The sequence below is a fragment of the Rhamphochromis longiceps genome, linkage group LG15, assembly GCF_057381845.1.
Source record: "Rhamphochromis longiceps isolate RC_006_pf linkage group LG15, R_longiceps_female_GT1.1, whole genome shotgun sequence".
NCBI classification, from domain to species: Eukaryota; Metazoa; Chordata; class Actinopteri; order Cichliformes; family Cichlidae; genus Rhamphochromis; species Rhamphochromis longiceps.
The window spans coordinates 16,750,722-16,765,606 of NC_140571.1; the positions used below are offsets into that span (position 1 = coordinate 16,750,722).

Below are 14,885 nucleotides of genomic sequence, written 5' to 3' on the forward strand. Positions count from 1 at the left end.
CATATCATACAGGACTGTGTGCAAACATGTACATAAAATAGTTTGAAATGAGTACACATACACACATACCTGCTCTTTTCCTCACTTTCTCTCTCTCTATGTCTGATTTCCTCAGCACCTCTTGACAGTACCACAATGCTGCTTCTACATCAGAGCTGAAGTAATAATGAAGTAGAGCCCAGCACGCTTTTATCAGGAAAAGCACTGGGATGTGTTTGCTTAGAAAAGGAATAAGCATTGATTCTATGTCAAAATCCAAAATTAAGTATATAAAATAATAATACAGGTAAAACAGAAATATTTTTTAGATACTTCCTTCTTCGGTTGTGAGGGCAGCCTGGTTTTGAGTCAAACCTTTAGGTCATAGATTTATGGTGATTGTGAGTAGCTAACCCTTAGCTGCTAACCTAAAGCTAACCTTTAGTCATGTTATCACACCAAGCATTTCAAGAACTTTAAAGTCAAGGGCAATGTTTTCATCCTGAATTTTTAAATTTCCTCCTTTTTCTTGTCATGGCTGTTTCATTAATTTTTCTTCCGCTCCTGTGTGTCCCCGCACCCTGTGCTCGCTGCTCTTGTCTTCCCTGCTCCTTCCTGGAGAAAAATAACAAAGAAGCAACTTGTCAGGACACTCAACTACCACGGGCATGCACTCACTGGACTTGATACTAATAACACTAATGTGGAGTCTCACGCAATGATCCCACAACAAGGAGCGCTCAGCCACCGTCTAAAGAAGCTCCCCAACGACGCTTCATTAGCTGCAGGTGTGTGAGTCATCATCTGCTTCAGGTGTGGCCATCCTCTAGATAGGACACGCCCACCAGGCCTACCTGAAACCCAGTACTCAGCCACACTCACAGACACACCCACTTGCCTATACATACCAGGACAGGGAATCACAAGAACAGCAGCAGTGCTGCTTGGTCTCATTTTCCTCATGAATAGACACCCCAACTGAGTCCCTGGACACATACCCAGTATGCACATTGGAGGCTGTGGTAATTCATTAAAAGATGATGTAAAAGGACAACATGTGATGCTTAGTAAGTTCAAAAACAAGGCCAGAGTAAAGTAATTGTTGGAGATGGCTAACAACGTCTACTATTACAAGTTATATAGGGCATGGTGTCCATGGTAAAAATTACAGGGGATATTCCTGATTTTTTTCATAGTACCAAACACTGGCATTTCTTTGGGGAAGAATGCGCTTTTACACTGGCACTTTGGATGCCAGATGCACAGTAACTACTCCTCCAGTTGGTTAATCTGACAGATTGACGATTGCTGAGTAACAAAACAAATTTAGTCTAAGAAACATTTACTTTTCCAACACTGAAAAGAGGGAAAAAAAATGAAGTAGTGATTTATCCCACAACAAGGTCCACATAGTAACAACAGACAGAACAGTCCAGATGGTTCCCCAAGGGTGAAGCTGGGGAGGTGAGACAGAGTACGAGAGAGTGTGAAACAGAGGCAGGTGTATGTGTGCATGTTTTCTCGCATGTTTATAATCAGCCGTGTGTGTATTTACATCTGCATGTATGTGGCTGAGCAGGTGTGCATGTGCATGGCTTTCTGCAATGTCCGTTATGTATCGTATGAATGTTTCTGCATATCTGTGTGTATTTCTCCATCTCCCTATCTCTTTGTGGGGGCATCTGTTGTGAACCCCTGCCTCTCACCTCAATTTCCCATCCCACAGTCATGTCTGTCCTTCTTCCTCTTTTATATCTAAGAGGACAGCATGACAGAAGGCAACACAAACTACAAATACCCACTGGTGTTTGTCCAATGTGATGTGTGCTGTTAATTGCAAGGTGTGTTTACAGATGGATGTGGTTATGTGTGTTTTTAAGCATATACGCATTTCCTTCTGACAGCCCATCTACCTGATACAAGCTGTGATGTTCAAGCTTTTAGTTGTATGGATAAGTGGTTGAATGGCAGGGTTATGTGTGTCTTTATTTACTTTATTTATTTGAGTAATGATTTAAACACATTTTATTTATTTATGTATTATTATCTCACTAGGGATATCGGGACATAAATCTTAAATAAAAAATTACATTCATGCAAAGTATTAGGAGTAAGGTTCTAAAGAGTCATTTTGTGGGAACAAAATGTGCTATATCTTGAATTTCTTATGCAGTGCTGTGCAAAAGTCTTGATCAGTCCCTTATGTCTTTATATTTTTCTAGGAAAATAGGATGTAGGCACAGAGATTGAGACAAAAATACACAGAAATGCAGTATATAAGAGAAAAATAGAATGTGTACAATTCTACGTGCAATCCTTTTTTCTTTGCAATTGAGAGGTGCTCAAATAGGTGCTTGAAACATTTTTATTTTTTTTAACTGAGAATTTTGAAAAATGCAGACAACAGTTTTCAAAATTCATTCAACCCACTAGACTACAAAAAATATTTGAGCAACAGAATATTTTCTCAGAAGTGCAGTGACCAAGTGGATATCAGCAGTTAATCCTGAAAAGAAGACCTTAAGCAGTACCTCTTATCCGACCCACCATAGTGTTAGATAAACGCACTCAGAACATGTGTTATTGTTAAATATGCTTGTTCTCAGTCTCTCCTGTCTTTTCCTTTCCTGCAGCGTGTCAGTGCCATACTAATGGTTCTGTTTCTGAGGTCTGCAACCAGGAGACTGGAGAGTGCCACTGTAAGGAAAATGTGCTTGGACAGAAGTGTGACAAGTGCAGGGTAAGTGTAAAGTTTTCTCTACTGACATCCCTGGTTTGTGTTGATGGACTTGTAGACTTTAATTATTTCCAGCTCTATCTCTCTTTTTTTTTTAATCTTCTGTTTTTTCTTTCTGCAGTATTATACCGACAGAGTATTTCACATCTGTGTTTTTATTTGAATTTATCTTGCTTGTCTCATCACATATAATGTGTTTTTAACCACTGGTATACAGAGTACCGACAGGTCAAAGCTGATTAATGTGTCTGCTGCTGCACAGTAAATGAGGTATTATAAGGCAGTCGTGACCTTTAGGTGCTTATATGTCATTGTTAACCTGTTTCTGCAATTTCCCAGCACCTACACAGTTTTTACTTCTAACACAACCTAAGACCCACATGCAAAGCTTTTTCACAAGAATTGGTTTACAGTTGCATTGACAGTATTTGCAATATTTAACCTTGTGTTACCCTGTATTTCAGTTAGCCACACAACACAACAACAGTGTAATTCGTTAGTGTGTAGCCTTGACTTTTTTTAATTTTCTTTTTAACTCTACTGTTTTTATTGCCCTGCTTTCTTACTCCTCCTTGTCTATCTATCCTCCACTATCTGTATTCTGATTGGTCCAGCCTAACAGCTGGTGGGATGCTGAGCATCAGGAGTGTATGCCCTGTCGCTGCAGCCCCTACGGATCTATTTCTCAGCGCTGTGACGTCGAAGGCCGCTGCATCTGTCGCCCTGGCTTCGTGGGCCGACGCTGTGATCTCCGTCGCCTAGGTTACGAAAGGCGGGAGACACGGCGGCCCGTGGAGCGCATCTCGGTGGACTCTGCGCAGCAGAGATGGGGGGGAATAACCCGCACGGGTGGTTGTCCCAGGGGCGCATATAGGCCTAAGGCACGGGTAACACGCGCTGCATGTGGATGGCAGTGGTGTGTTTTTAGTAGCATGGATGTGCTTTCGAGATAAACTCTCTTGGTTAAACATATTGTGGTTTTGGTTTTAAAGCAGTGCACGGCAACGGAAGACAAGTTTATATATAAGGGTTTTGTGAGCATGGCTCTTCCTCTGTGTGTGTGTTTCTTTTAATTCTGAATGTAATCAGTAAAATGTCATCCCTCTGAGTAACTCGAGATGTTTGTTGGGGCTGAAAATTGGCGTTGTAAATGTCAATAGTTTTGGCAAATTATGATGTTCATGATGTTTTTTTGTTTTGTTTTTGTTGTTTTTCTAGAAGTAGACACACTAATGAAGCTATTTTTTTCTTTTAGTTGAGCTTTTTTTCTTTTTTGTTGTCTTTTTTTTGTATGATAACTTCTGAAAATACCTTTGATTAAAAAGTATTGAGTCAGGCTTTATATAATATGACAGTTTAGTTGGCATGGAGATGTCAGATAGCTTTCAGAGATCTATAGCAATTTTTAGGCGGCCTCTAAGCTGAAGACTGATAGAAAATAAAGGTGACTGATTTTGCTAATTTACAGACAAATTTTACTCTGAATAGTTCATAGTAAAAATATATATATATATATATATATATATATATATATATATATATATATATATATATATATATATATATATATGTATATGTATCGGACCTTTATTTAGCTGCTTGTATCATATGTCAAAAAATATTTTAATGATCCGTTCATAAATGTTTGCTTTCTTCTTATTGGTTGCCCCTCACCTGGCTTGAGCAAACAGAACGTTTTTCTAAAGAGATTCAATTCAATTTTATTTTATTTATACAGCACTAAATCAAAACAACAGTCGCCTCAAGGTGTTTTATATTGTAAGCTGGATCCTACAATAATACATACAGAGAAAAACCCAACAAACCCCCTATGAGCAAGCACTTTGGTGACAGTGGGAAGGAAAAACTCCCTTTTAACAGGAAGAAACCTCCGGCAGAACCAGGGAGGGGTGACCATCTGCCAAAGAGAGATCTATTATATGGTCTTTAATACTTATATCCAACGTTATATATTTATAAAGATGACCCACAAAAAGGAAAAGTAATATTGCCTCTACAATTATTTCCTCAGTTTTTCCCGTCTTTATATTTTTCCAGTCTTCTAAAAAGTCTTGTCTGTTTTTCTAACCGCTTTATCCGAATTTGAGCGTGTCTGACATTTGTTTATCCCGGATCAGTTTATACTTTGTCATTTCAGCTCACTAACTCAATGCCAATGGTCTGTGTGTTTCTCCAGGCTGGGACTCATGGCCTTACCACAGGTGGAACCTGCATCCCATGTCACTGCAATTCATATGGTTCCAAGTCATTCGACTGTGATGAAAACGGTCAGTGTCGGTGTCAGCCTGGCGTCACCGGACCCAAATGTGACCGGTGCTCACGAGGATATTTCAACTTTCAGGAGGGAGGGTGCACACGTAAGCACAGAATTTTTAGTCTACTTTTCACAGAGGGCTTTTCCTCATTTCAGTCAACAAATGCAAGTCCGGAATTTGTAGCAAAAGTAATGTCAGCAATCCTCCCCCTCAAAAAAATCCTCTTTAAATTACCGTTCTGTTCTTCTTTTCTTTTTAATTAGAATTTTGAACAAACTAAGATAAAGAAATCATATTTCTATCCCTTCTCTGCCCTCAAGTATTGTTTCTGTTGTGCTCAAGAAGAGGCAGAGTTAAAACAGTCTGAAAAAATATGTAAATCGTAACGAAAAGTAATAAATTGGAGCTGCTGCTTTCTGCTACGCTGCAATTTACTTTACTAAAACGCAATATACTGTCACTATGGACATTTTTATTCCGGGTTCAGATGAATGTGATTATAGTGTTCAGCCACACCTGAACTTTCAAAGCCAGACAGCATTTTGTAATATGCTGCAATTGTTCTCATGTACTTTTTTATGTCGTGACATGTATTATATACAGCTAAGCAGTTCCCTCAGGCAAAAGGCCTGAGATGGAACCAAAAAAAATCTATACCTGTAAATACACAATGAAAGGAACAAATGAAAGACAGAAGAAGGAAAGGGAGACGCAAAGCAATGAGTAAAACATTGCCAGGAGAAACTAGCTGCTGAAGGTCTTTAAAGAGTGAACACACACACACACACGATAAGAAAAGAGTTGTTATTCATGCTGTTTGGTCAATAAGGAAAACGGCAAATAAAAATTATGTGTCTAGGATATTTATAGGAGACAATGTTTAATAGATCCATCCATCCACTCTGCTTAACTGGTAGCCGAAGCCTCTCCCAGCTTACATTGGTTTATCCAATCAAATATTAGTCAAATTTACTGGAATATCTATTTTAATGCTTGATTTAAAAAACAACAACAAAAGGACACGACATACCAAACTGTAGCTGTATGTGTGTGTGTATTTATGCAAATTGCATAACTCTATATGAATGTTCAATGAGGCATTCTTCAATTAGTTTATCAATTTGTCTAATATATATTTATATTTATTATGTTAACTTCTGTTTCCCTTATTGCACTCTGTGACTGGTGCTGTGTAAAATTGTGAGGGTTCCAGGTAATTAATTTTCCACACCGAATGCCAGTCTTCATCCTGTAGCGGTGATTCAAGGTCCGAACCCATTGGGATGTAAGAACAAGCACGCGTTTCTATTCGCACCTCAAATTAAAGGTCAAGGTTTGTACATCAGTGATTTGAGCTGGAAGTGGAGACAGAATTATTCTGTGCCAATTAAGTCAGAGTGTAACCCCTAAAAAGAATAGAAAGTGAAGGTATGTGCTGTAAAATTTCAGTATGTTTTATTTATTTAGGAAAATGTTTTCCTTATGTGCATTTAATGTTGTATTTCTCTTGAATTTGCATAAATGACACAGTTACACTCATGTCAGTTGCCCAAATAGCCAGGTGAGTTAACATTAGAGAGCTATGTTTACCTACCACAACAGTAAGTGTCTCTTATGAGTCTCTGTGTGTGCCCTCTGCAGCAGTTACTACCACAAAAGACAAATTCTTCCCTCTAAAAACAACCCCAAAGCTCTTTTTTTCATACCAGCCATTATTAAACTGGCCTTTAAAATTCAATTTTTGTTGATAACAGCTGATTTTTTTCCAGCTGCTATGCTCGCTCACCTCTCTTTGCTTTAAATTCTCTTTAACTACCTTTCTGCCTCTTTTACAGCATGTCAGTGCAGTCATGTGGGGAACAACTGTGATGCTAACACTGGGCAGTGCATCTGTCCTCCGAACACAATCGGTGAGAGGTGCGATCACTGTGCTCCCAACCACTGGGGGCATGACATCGTAACTGGATGCAAGGTAGGCTGAACAGTGAGCGTCCACATCAAAGGACACTCACTTATGAGTGTACATACGGACACCACATGCCATAATGAATGGGTTATTGAACATGAAACAGAAATATGAAGGATACTGAAGAATGCTTTATCACCACACAACCTTGGGGCCTTCTGTAATTATAGAAAATATTTTTCAGACAACACATTTTTGTTAATTTATTTATTTACTTATTTTTATTTTTTTAACTTTCACTTCTAAACCTGAAACTAACAGGTATGTCTGTGCATTTAATAAAAAGTAATCATTATTTGTGAAATTATAACATATTTTCAAATGTATTTAATGTCTTTCTGATAAAATTAGAAATTCACTGTACTCACTGATCCAGGTGTTTAATTAATATTTTACAATAGATGTAAGTTAAGTGATTGTTTGTGTATATGATGTTATTATGTTATGTATAGTGTATGTAGGTAATTTTTGGACTACCCTTGCCTTGTTTCCACACTCTTATAACCTGCTTTCAGTTCTTTATACCTCACTCAACTGATCTCTACATGCTCCCTTTCTTTGGCATTTTGTTTTCTATTACTGTGTTGGTTTACTCAGCTTTTTTCTTTATCTTGTTTTTGTGCTTTAGAAGGTGTTGTTTTGCTCTGAAACTATTTGACCAATGAGCCGTGAGGCAGCGATAACAGTAACCTATTAGAAACAGGAACAGGCTACTAGTAATTAGACGCTTCAACCTAATCCACAGGAGTACACCGGGACAACTAAGAGAAGAGGAATCAGACAAATCTACATGATAAAAAAAACAAAGAAAATCACAAAGCTACAACCTAGATGTCAATGAGGTCTCAGTAAAAGCACAACAGGAAGAAAAACACAGAGCGAGCAAAAAAAAAGTTAATTTCAAGGTCATGTGGAGATGCTCAAAACAAAAAAATGTCACCAGCTCATAAAATATTGCTGAATATTGGGTTATTAACTCTAACAGTGTTACTTTGGGTCAGTAGATCAAGATTTCCTATTTAAAAAATTTCGATTCGGAGTTGAAAGTCTTGCTGTGATTCTGTCGTAGTTCCTCTCATTTCAGCAGAGACATAGTTTACTTGATGATATTTGTCCATCTGCAGTCTTTGCTTCTGAGCATGCAAAACAAATATCTACTTTTTGTGGTGTTTTCATCTTTAATTGCAACATCTATTAGGGGAACATGGCATTATACAATGATGTCCACTGTAACAAGTGGAGGTTCTTCTCTCCACTCATGCATACATGTAAAGTTGTCATGCTCACTTTGTGGACACAAAACCGTGACTGAATCGTTGCACTAAGATACAAGTTTGTGTTATACACATACAAAGTTTTTCTTTGATGTTTTCATGTCTGAATAGAATTTGGGTTTTTTGTGTGTTTATATGTAGGAGTGTGGCTGCAATGTGATCGGTTCAGTGACCCAGCAGTGCAACGTAAACACAGGCTGCTGCATCTGTCACGACTCCTTCAGAGGAGATAAATGCAATGAATGCCAGATTGGATACAGAGACTTTCCTCAGGTAAATGGTCCAGATTAAAGCTGCTAATATTTCTCATATTGTCATAAATGTCACTTTTATCTCTGCTGACATGAAAGACGAGACGCTGGAGAGAATCCCTACGGGGATTCAGTCATTAGGACTTGATAATGTTTGTAGCTATAGTTGGACAAGCAAAATAGATTTTCATAGACATGACGATGCTGTTGTCATTAATTTTATGAGCACTGAAAACCTGAATAAAAGCATTTGTTTCCTTTCCTATTTATAAAAGTCCAACAGTTTCATCGAAGCCAGTATTAGATCATTTTTATGGCAGAGCCAAACTTTTCAAGACGTGCTGATATTTCTGTATCACAGGTGCCTTTTATGAAAATGAATTATTAAAAAAAACATCCTATAGCTTAAATATAGAGTGACATTTTAATCAAAGCTTAAATGGACATTATTGCCATTTTTTTGTTTTGTTTCAGTCTTTCTTTGATAAGACTTTGAAAGTTTATACATGATCTTATATTTGTCATTTGGCTTTGTTGTGTAGCTTATGATAGAGGAGTTGTTTTGTTTTTAGCACGGTTACTGAATCAATCAAGGAAGACACTCTTTAAAAAGTTCAGAAAAAAGTTGTTTTTTTACACTTTTCAAACCAGAAAAAGTCTGGTTCTGGTGTTTGTCTGAAATTCTCAGTTGACATTGGAGTGAGAAGATAATGGCAACATTTTCATTTTGGAGTAAGTTGTTTAGTGAAGCATAAAGCTAGGACACACTCTGCTCCCTCCTCTAAGGCCTGTCATGTTGTTGATAGCAAAAACTTGCTGTTTTTTTTCCCCCACAGTGCGTCCAGTGCAAGTGCAACATCGCAGGATCGGACAGCCAGACTTGCGACCAGGAGAGAGGAGCCTGTGGCTGTGCAGATCGAACAGGAAAATGTAGCTGCAAGGTAACAGCCACCTTTTCACATTATGTTAAAGACTTATTTTATTCATTTATTTATTTATTTATTTTTCTGGCAAGATACTGGCAGTGTCCAGTGAATGTTTTTATGGGAAAGCGAGAAAAAGCATGTGCTGTTTATTATTTTGACTCCTCGCAGAGATGATAGGTTAGATTTTAAATGTCAGTGCAGATTTAAAACCTAATTTGCATGCTTTCGCTGTCCTTTCTGTCTCTGTGGGGAGCCTGCCCATGTTTGTGTTTTAAAGTATATGTGTGCGCGTGTGTTTGTATGTAATTATTCCAGCAAATGTCACCGTGCCGAGTATGACTGACATCTGCGCACGATGACCTCCATATACTGGAAGAGACATACATGCAAACGTATGAGGTGTGATCAAAAAGTTCAGTGAAACGAGCCAGAAAACTTGCAAAAGTGCGAAAGGACAGAGCAGAACTTCCAGGAAGTGATCTAAAAATAGTTGTGGTGTGTGTGTGAAGATAATCTTGGAGGAGAGATCAGATAAATTTTATGGCCTGGGTCCCAAAACGTTGTCATCACACCTTGTACACTAACAGATATAAAGATGCTGTCATGGTTTGCAGACCAGAACTCAAATGCAGGACATCAGAGGCAGAATGAATAAATGGGAAGTTAATTTTTATTGCTTATATAAGTCCCAAACAAAGAAAGGTCAAAAGGTAAAGCATAAATCTAAACTGCTGGGAGCCAGGGGAAAACCAGGAAACACAAAGAATAACTCAGATCACGCCCCACCACACCCTCCTTTATATTTCCCATTTTGTCATGTGTCCGTCAGCAGTACTCTTCACTTTGGCTGATACTCACTGAAATAGTGTTGTCACAGAAGGTGAGATTCTACCACTTTCCAGCACCAACCCTTATTTCCCTTGTTGGAAATAGCGATTTCATATTTACCTGAAAAATATCCAATGTTGTTTTTCTGACTATCTTTGAAATCATATTTTTTCCACAAGACACAATGTGGCAAAATTACTAAGCTTTAGCTCAATTTTCTTAATTCGAAACATTTTCTTCATCCCGGTAGAGGGGTCTTTTTGATCATGGTCAAATTGTCTCAGTGCAGTAGTAACTTTACTTGATGAATAGTTATGCTTGCATTATCCCTGCACTGCTTCTGATTTAGCATCTGTATGTGTGAACTATACACATCTGATGTTTCCTAGATTTGTCCTGTCTGTGTGTCAGAGAGACAGAAATTGAGTTACAGTCAGAGTAGTTAAATGTTCTACCTGAGAAAACTGAAATTTGATTCATCCATCACCATCATCTCTCTCTGTCCTTGGAAAAACCCTGACAGGCACATTTTTACAGGAGTTACACACATATAAAGCTTAAATTTTACACCTCTTATCGTCACGTTGACAAGGTGATCGCATTACTGCATATGCACTCTTTTCATCATTACCTTGCTGAAGATACACACTTTCACATATTTGATAGAGACTGGTCCACCTGGCATCACTTTTCATCTCTGCTGTCACTTACTGATCACATTATGACACACGCAAAAATGCAAACCTTTTGCGCATACACACACATATACCACCTGATTCATGGCATGTAATGAGGCTTTACATTACTGAGTGTCATCTTCTCTCTGAAAAGGTAGGAGGTTGACTTGCAATCACTCGGTCATTAGTAACCTGTCTCCTGTATGTAGACATCCTGTATGTTAATGTGTACCTCTCTGCCTAGCATGTGATCTACCTACATTGCGTTATATCATCAGGCACATCACTGCTCTTCAATTTTGTGCTTTAACATTAAAACTTAAACGAAATCATGTCATAACTTACTAACCCCTAAATTAAAAGCTGCTGCAATCTAAATATATTTTTTTAATAAAGCAAGCAGGCAGAGATAAACATTAATGAACAATCTGGTAGGAAAGTCTTCAGCATATGCATGATGGTAAATGGTAAATGGCCTGTATTTATATAGCGCTTTACTAGTCCCTAAGGACCCCAAAGCGCTTTACATATCCAGTCATTCACCCATTCACACACACATTCACACACTGGTGTCATTCATGTGTCATGAATGACACATGATGAATGTTGCACATCAAGTCAAGAATGTTCCCCTGCATGAAGGGGAACATGCATGCATGTTGGCTGTTGTTCACAAAACTTACAAAAGGGAAACAGTAGAGTTCTGAAAGAAAGAAAACCATCAGCCTATCAAAATGTTATCGATGCCTTCACTTTTGACAGAAGCAATAGAATACAGAATGAGAAACAGGCACATTCTGTGCGCTCGGATTCAGCCAAATGTATTGGATGAGATTACATCATTCCACAGAACAGTGATCATAAATATACAGCTAAGTAGCCAGGGAGCTTTTCAGAGGGATAAGAATGGGAAATACTTACCACATATTTGTTACATTCTTTTGTTACAGCATTTAAAGTAATAAAATAGCGTTGTAAAGAATTATTGCTCTGAAATATTTCCGATACGTGTCCTTGTTATAGAAGCTGCTCTGCTGCCTGTCTGGTAAGCAGTGCAAAAGGTGCAGTGCAGGATTATCAATGATGGATAACAGTTTGTTCCATGATCTCCTCTCAACCACAGCTTAAAAAGTGTCCAATTTGCAGCCAATCACAGAGCTCCCCTGATCAGTTTATTTGGTCCGTTGGTCACACAAGCTTTGATGTTGCTCCACCAGCAGACCACAGCTAAGTACACTGCGCTATCCACAACTTACTAATAACTGCTACCACTAACTACTAATAAAATATCTCCAACACCAACGTGGAATATCATACCTGAGCTGCATTCCACTTTCTGAAGACTAAAGACATACAAGAGATCAGTGTGTCAGCAGTGAAGGAAAACAACACTAACGACTTTGGGTACATCTTTTTTTTTAAAGTAAGGAAGTACAGTATATAGTGCATTTAGGTTAACAATTGTAGGGAATCTGAAGAACAATTAAAGGAAATAAAACTGTCACTGTGCACCTACCTTTGGGGCTGTACAGGGACTGAATAAAGTATAATACAGTTATGAGCATTAGTTACAGTAATTCAAATGTGGGTATGTGTGGATTTTTTGGTATTGCTGTATGTGAGCATGCAGTGGGATTTTCTTTCTTTTGTGATACAACCCCCCCCCCCCCCCCCCCCCCCCCCCCCCCGCTCCCAAAAAAGAACTGTTGTTGATTATGATAAACAGCCCCCAATAGTGACATAATGATTTACTTTTAATGAAGAAATCCTAACGTGGTCCTCTCTTCCTGACTATACCTTCCCACTCTTCCCTCCTCTGTCCTTTCTCACTAACCTGCAGGACTTTTTGACAGAGCTCAACATTAATTGGATGATGTTGTGTTGACAGCACTGTAACTTTCCTTTGCAGAGAGAAGGCTTAATGCACAGCCCTGTCCACAATTCCATTTTAGACCAGTCGAGTCTCAGCTTATTTACTCACAATGTAAACAGCTGGTCCAGATTCTTATTGCCACCCCAGTGAAGCCAAGACACCAAATGCATTTCCTGGCAAGCATATAAACTAATCAGTTAAACTTTTTATGACATCTAAGAAGATATTAATCATTAAATTGCTGTAAACACATAACTAGGGCTACTTCTGGACTGCTACTTTTATCTGAAGGGTTTAGACTTTCAGCCGTGCTGACATGTTCTTGAGTGAGACACTAGATCCCAAGAGTACTATTAAGCTAAATGTGCTTTATAGCCTCAAGCAGAAAAGAGTCATTTAAAGTATTTCCTAAAGAAATGTTTTCATTTAAAGTATGCATAGAAAGACTGGCTCAAAGGTTGCTTTAATTTGCTGTGTCACATTTTAGGAAAATGTGGAGGGAGACTACTGCGATCACTGTAAGCCCGACACGTTTGGGTTATCCCTACGAAACCCGCTGGGCTGCAGCAGGTGTTACTGTTACGGATTGACCCACTTCTGCACAGAGGCGCAAGGACTTATCAGGATGTGGGTAAGTAAATGTATGTTTTTTGAAATGTTTAACGGATGAAAAGACAAAGAAAGTTTAATTTCAAGTCAATTCTGAAACATTTGGAGGATTTTGATAGCAGTGTTTTATTTTGTTCCCAAAAACTTTCTAAAAAATAAAGTAACCAACAAAAGCAAAATATTGCTGTATATTGCTCAAAATGCTGGTGATGTCTCTAGTGACTTTAAAGCTAATATTATGGTCTGTATCCTTGTTCACTTATGAGTTGTTTTGCCTGTAGTGTGTCAGAAAAGAGGACGTAGACAGTCGTTTTCTAAGCTGCCTATTTGATTTGCACGCTGTCTACACTAGCTTACTTGCTGAGATAACTCATTTGGCAGCCGGCTGCCTGCAACTGACTCTGCATTATACGAGCGTTGCCAAGTAGACTCCATGTCCTTTGCTCATTATGTACAGATGATCTGCAGCTTTTATGAACATTTAATCTTAGCAGATTTGATTGCACCTAATTTTGCTCAGTGAAAAACCAAACATAGTTTTTTTTGCCAGTAATCATAAGCATTGTTTAATGATTTTCTCCTGTACTGCAGATGGAATTAACAATGTTATAAAAAGACAGACACCTCCAGTGATTAAACAAGGTTAAGGGCTTTTATAGTAGCTCTGATAGCTGTGTCTTTTTGAAGACTGTGGATGCTGCATTGTTTGATGCACTTACGAAAAGTGGGTATCAATACAAGAGATAACAATTACAAGCTGATGAGGGCAAAACAGAAAAGCCATGGACCAACAAAAGCCGTGTGGTGTTCACTACAAAAGTTTCACCTCACATTGGTTTGCAGAAACAAGAAGTCCTGCAGTTGCAAATCCCTCTGCTGCCCACAAACAGGGCTGTTCACAGGCTATTAAATGAGTTAATAGGTGTCTGTAGGTTCTCAGTCACAGGAGACTTAAATGTTTGAGTTGAAGCCATCTGGACTTCTTGAGGTTCTCGAAGATGTTTCACATCACACCTGAAACTTCTTCAGTTCTGGCAGCTGATACGGAGATATGTGAGCAGTTAGGATCACATGGGTCAAGATTTGAGTGTGCGTTCAATGATGGTTGTTCCAGGTGAGCATAGATGTCTTGTTGTACTCCTCTCTTAACCGTCTGTCTTCTTTGACCAAAATGTCAACACCTGTATCCTCAAAGGAATGTCCCTTCTCTTTTGAGAGCAGATATTCACTTAGTATTCACAGATTTGCCTCTCTGGGTAGACTTTGTGTTGTTATTGCAACCTGTGTAGCAAGTATTGAGTTATTAAATTAGCAAGCTACCTAAAGACTAACATTGGGATTCATAGCTGTTAATGTGTCTAAAATGTATGAAGTTGTTTTAACAATGAAAAGATGAGATTTCCTACACTGTCAACATAATCAAGGAACTTTTCCTGCTGTTCAGTCATCCATTGTACATGTTTTAGAGAACATAAACATAGGCGTGAAA

General features: G+C 38.5%; 1 protein-coding gene across 5 annotated transcripts in view; it reads left to right on the plus strand.

Moving 5' to 3' along the window:
- The window catches only part of lama2 (laminin, alpha 2), a 231,189-nt gene that overhangs the window by 132,902 nt on the left and 83,402 nt on the right, over positions 1–14,885 (plus strand). For 2 of the 5 annotated variants that reach the window (XM_085382585.1, XM_085382587.1), the window contains exons 22-28: positions 2,613–2,719; positions 3,331–3,603; positions 4,914–5,094; positions 6,828–6,964; positions 8,374–8,505; positions 9,320–9,424; positions 13,275–13,418. In XM_085382585.1, the coding sequence (XP_085238711.1) occupies positions 2,613–2,719; positions 3,331–3,603; positions 4,914–5,094; positions 6,828–6,964; positions 8,374–8,505; positions 9,320–9,424; positions 13,275–13,418 (1,079 nt within the window). The remainder of the gene's footprint in view (positions 1–2,612; positions 2,720–3,330; positions 3,604–4,913; positions 5,095–6,827; positions 6,965–8,373; positions 8,506–9,319; positions 9,425–13,274; positions 13,419–14,885) is intronic. The other 3 variants (XM_085382588.1, XM_085382589.1, XM_085382586.1) reach the window with 2 other exon arrangements.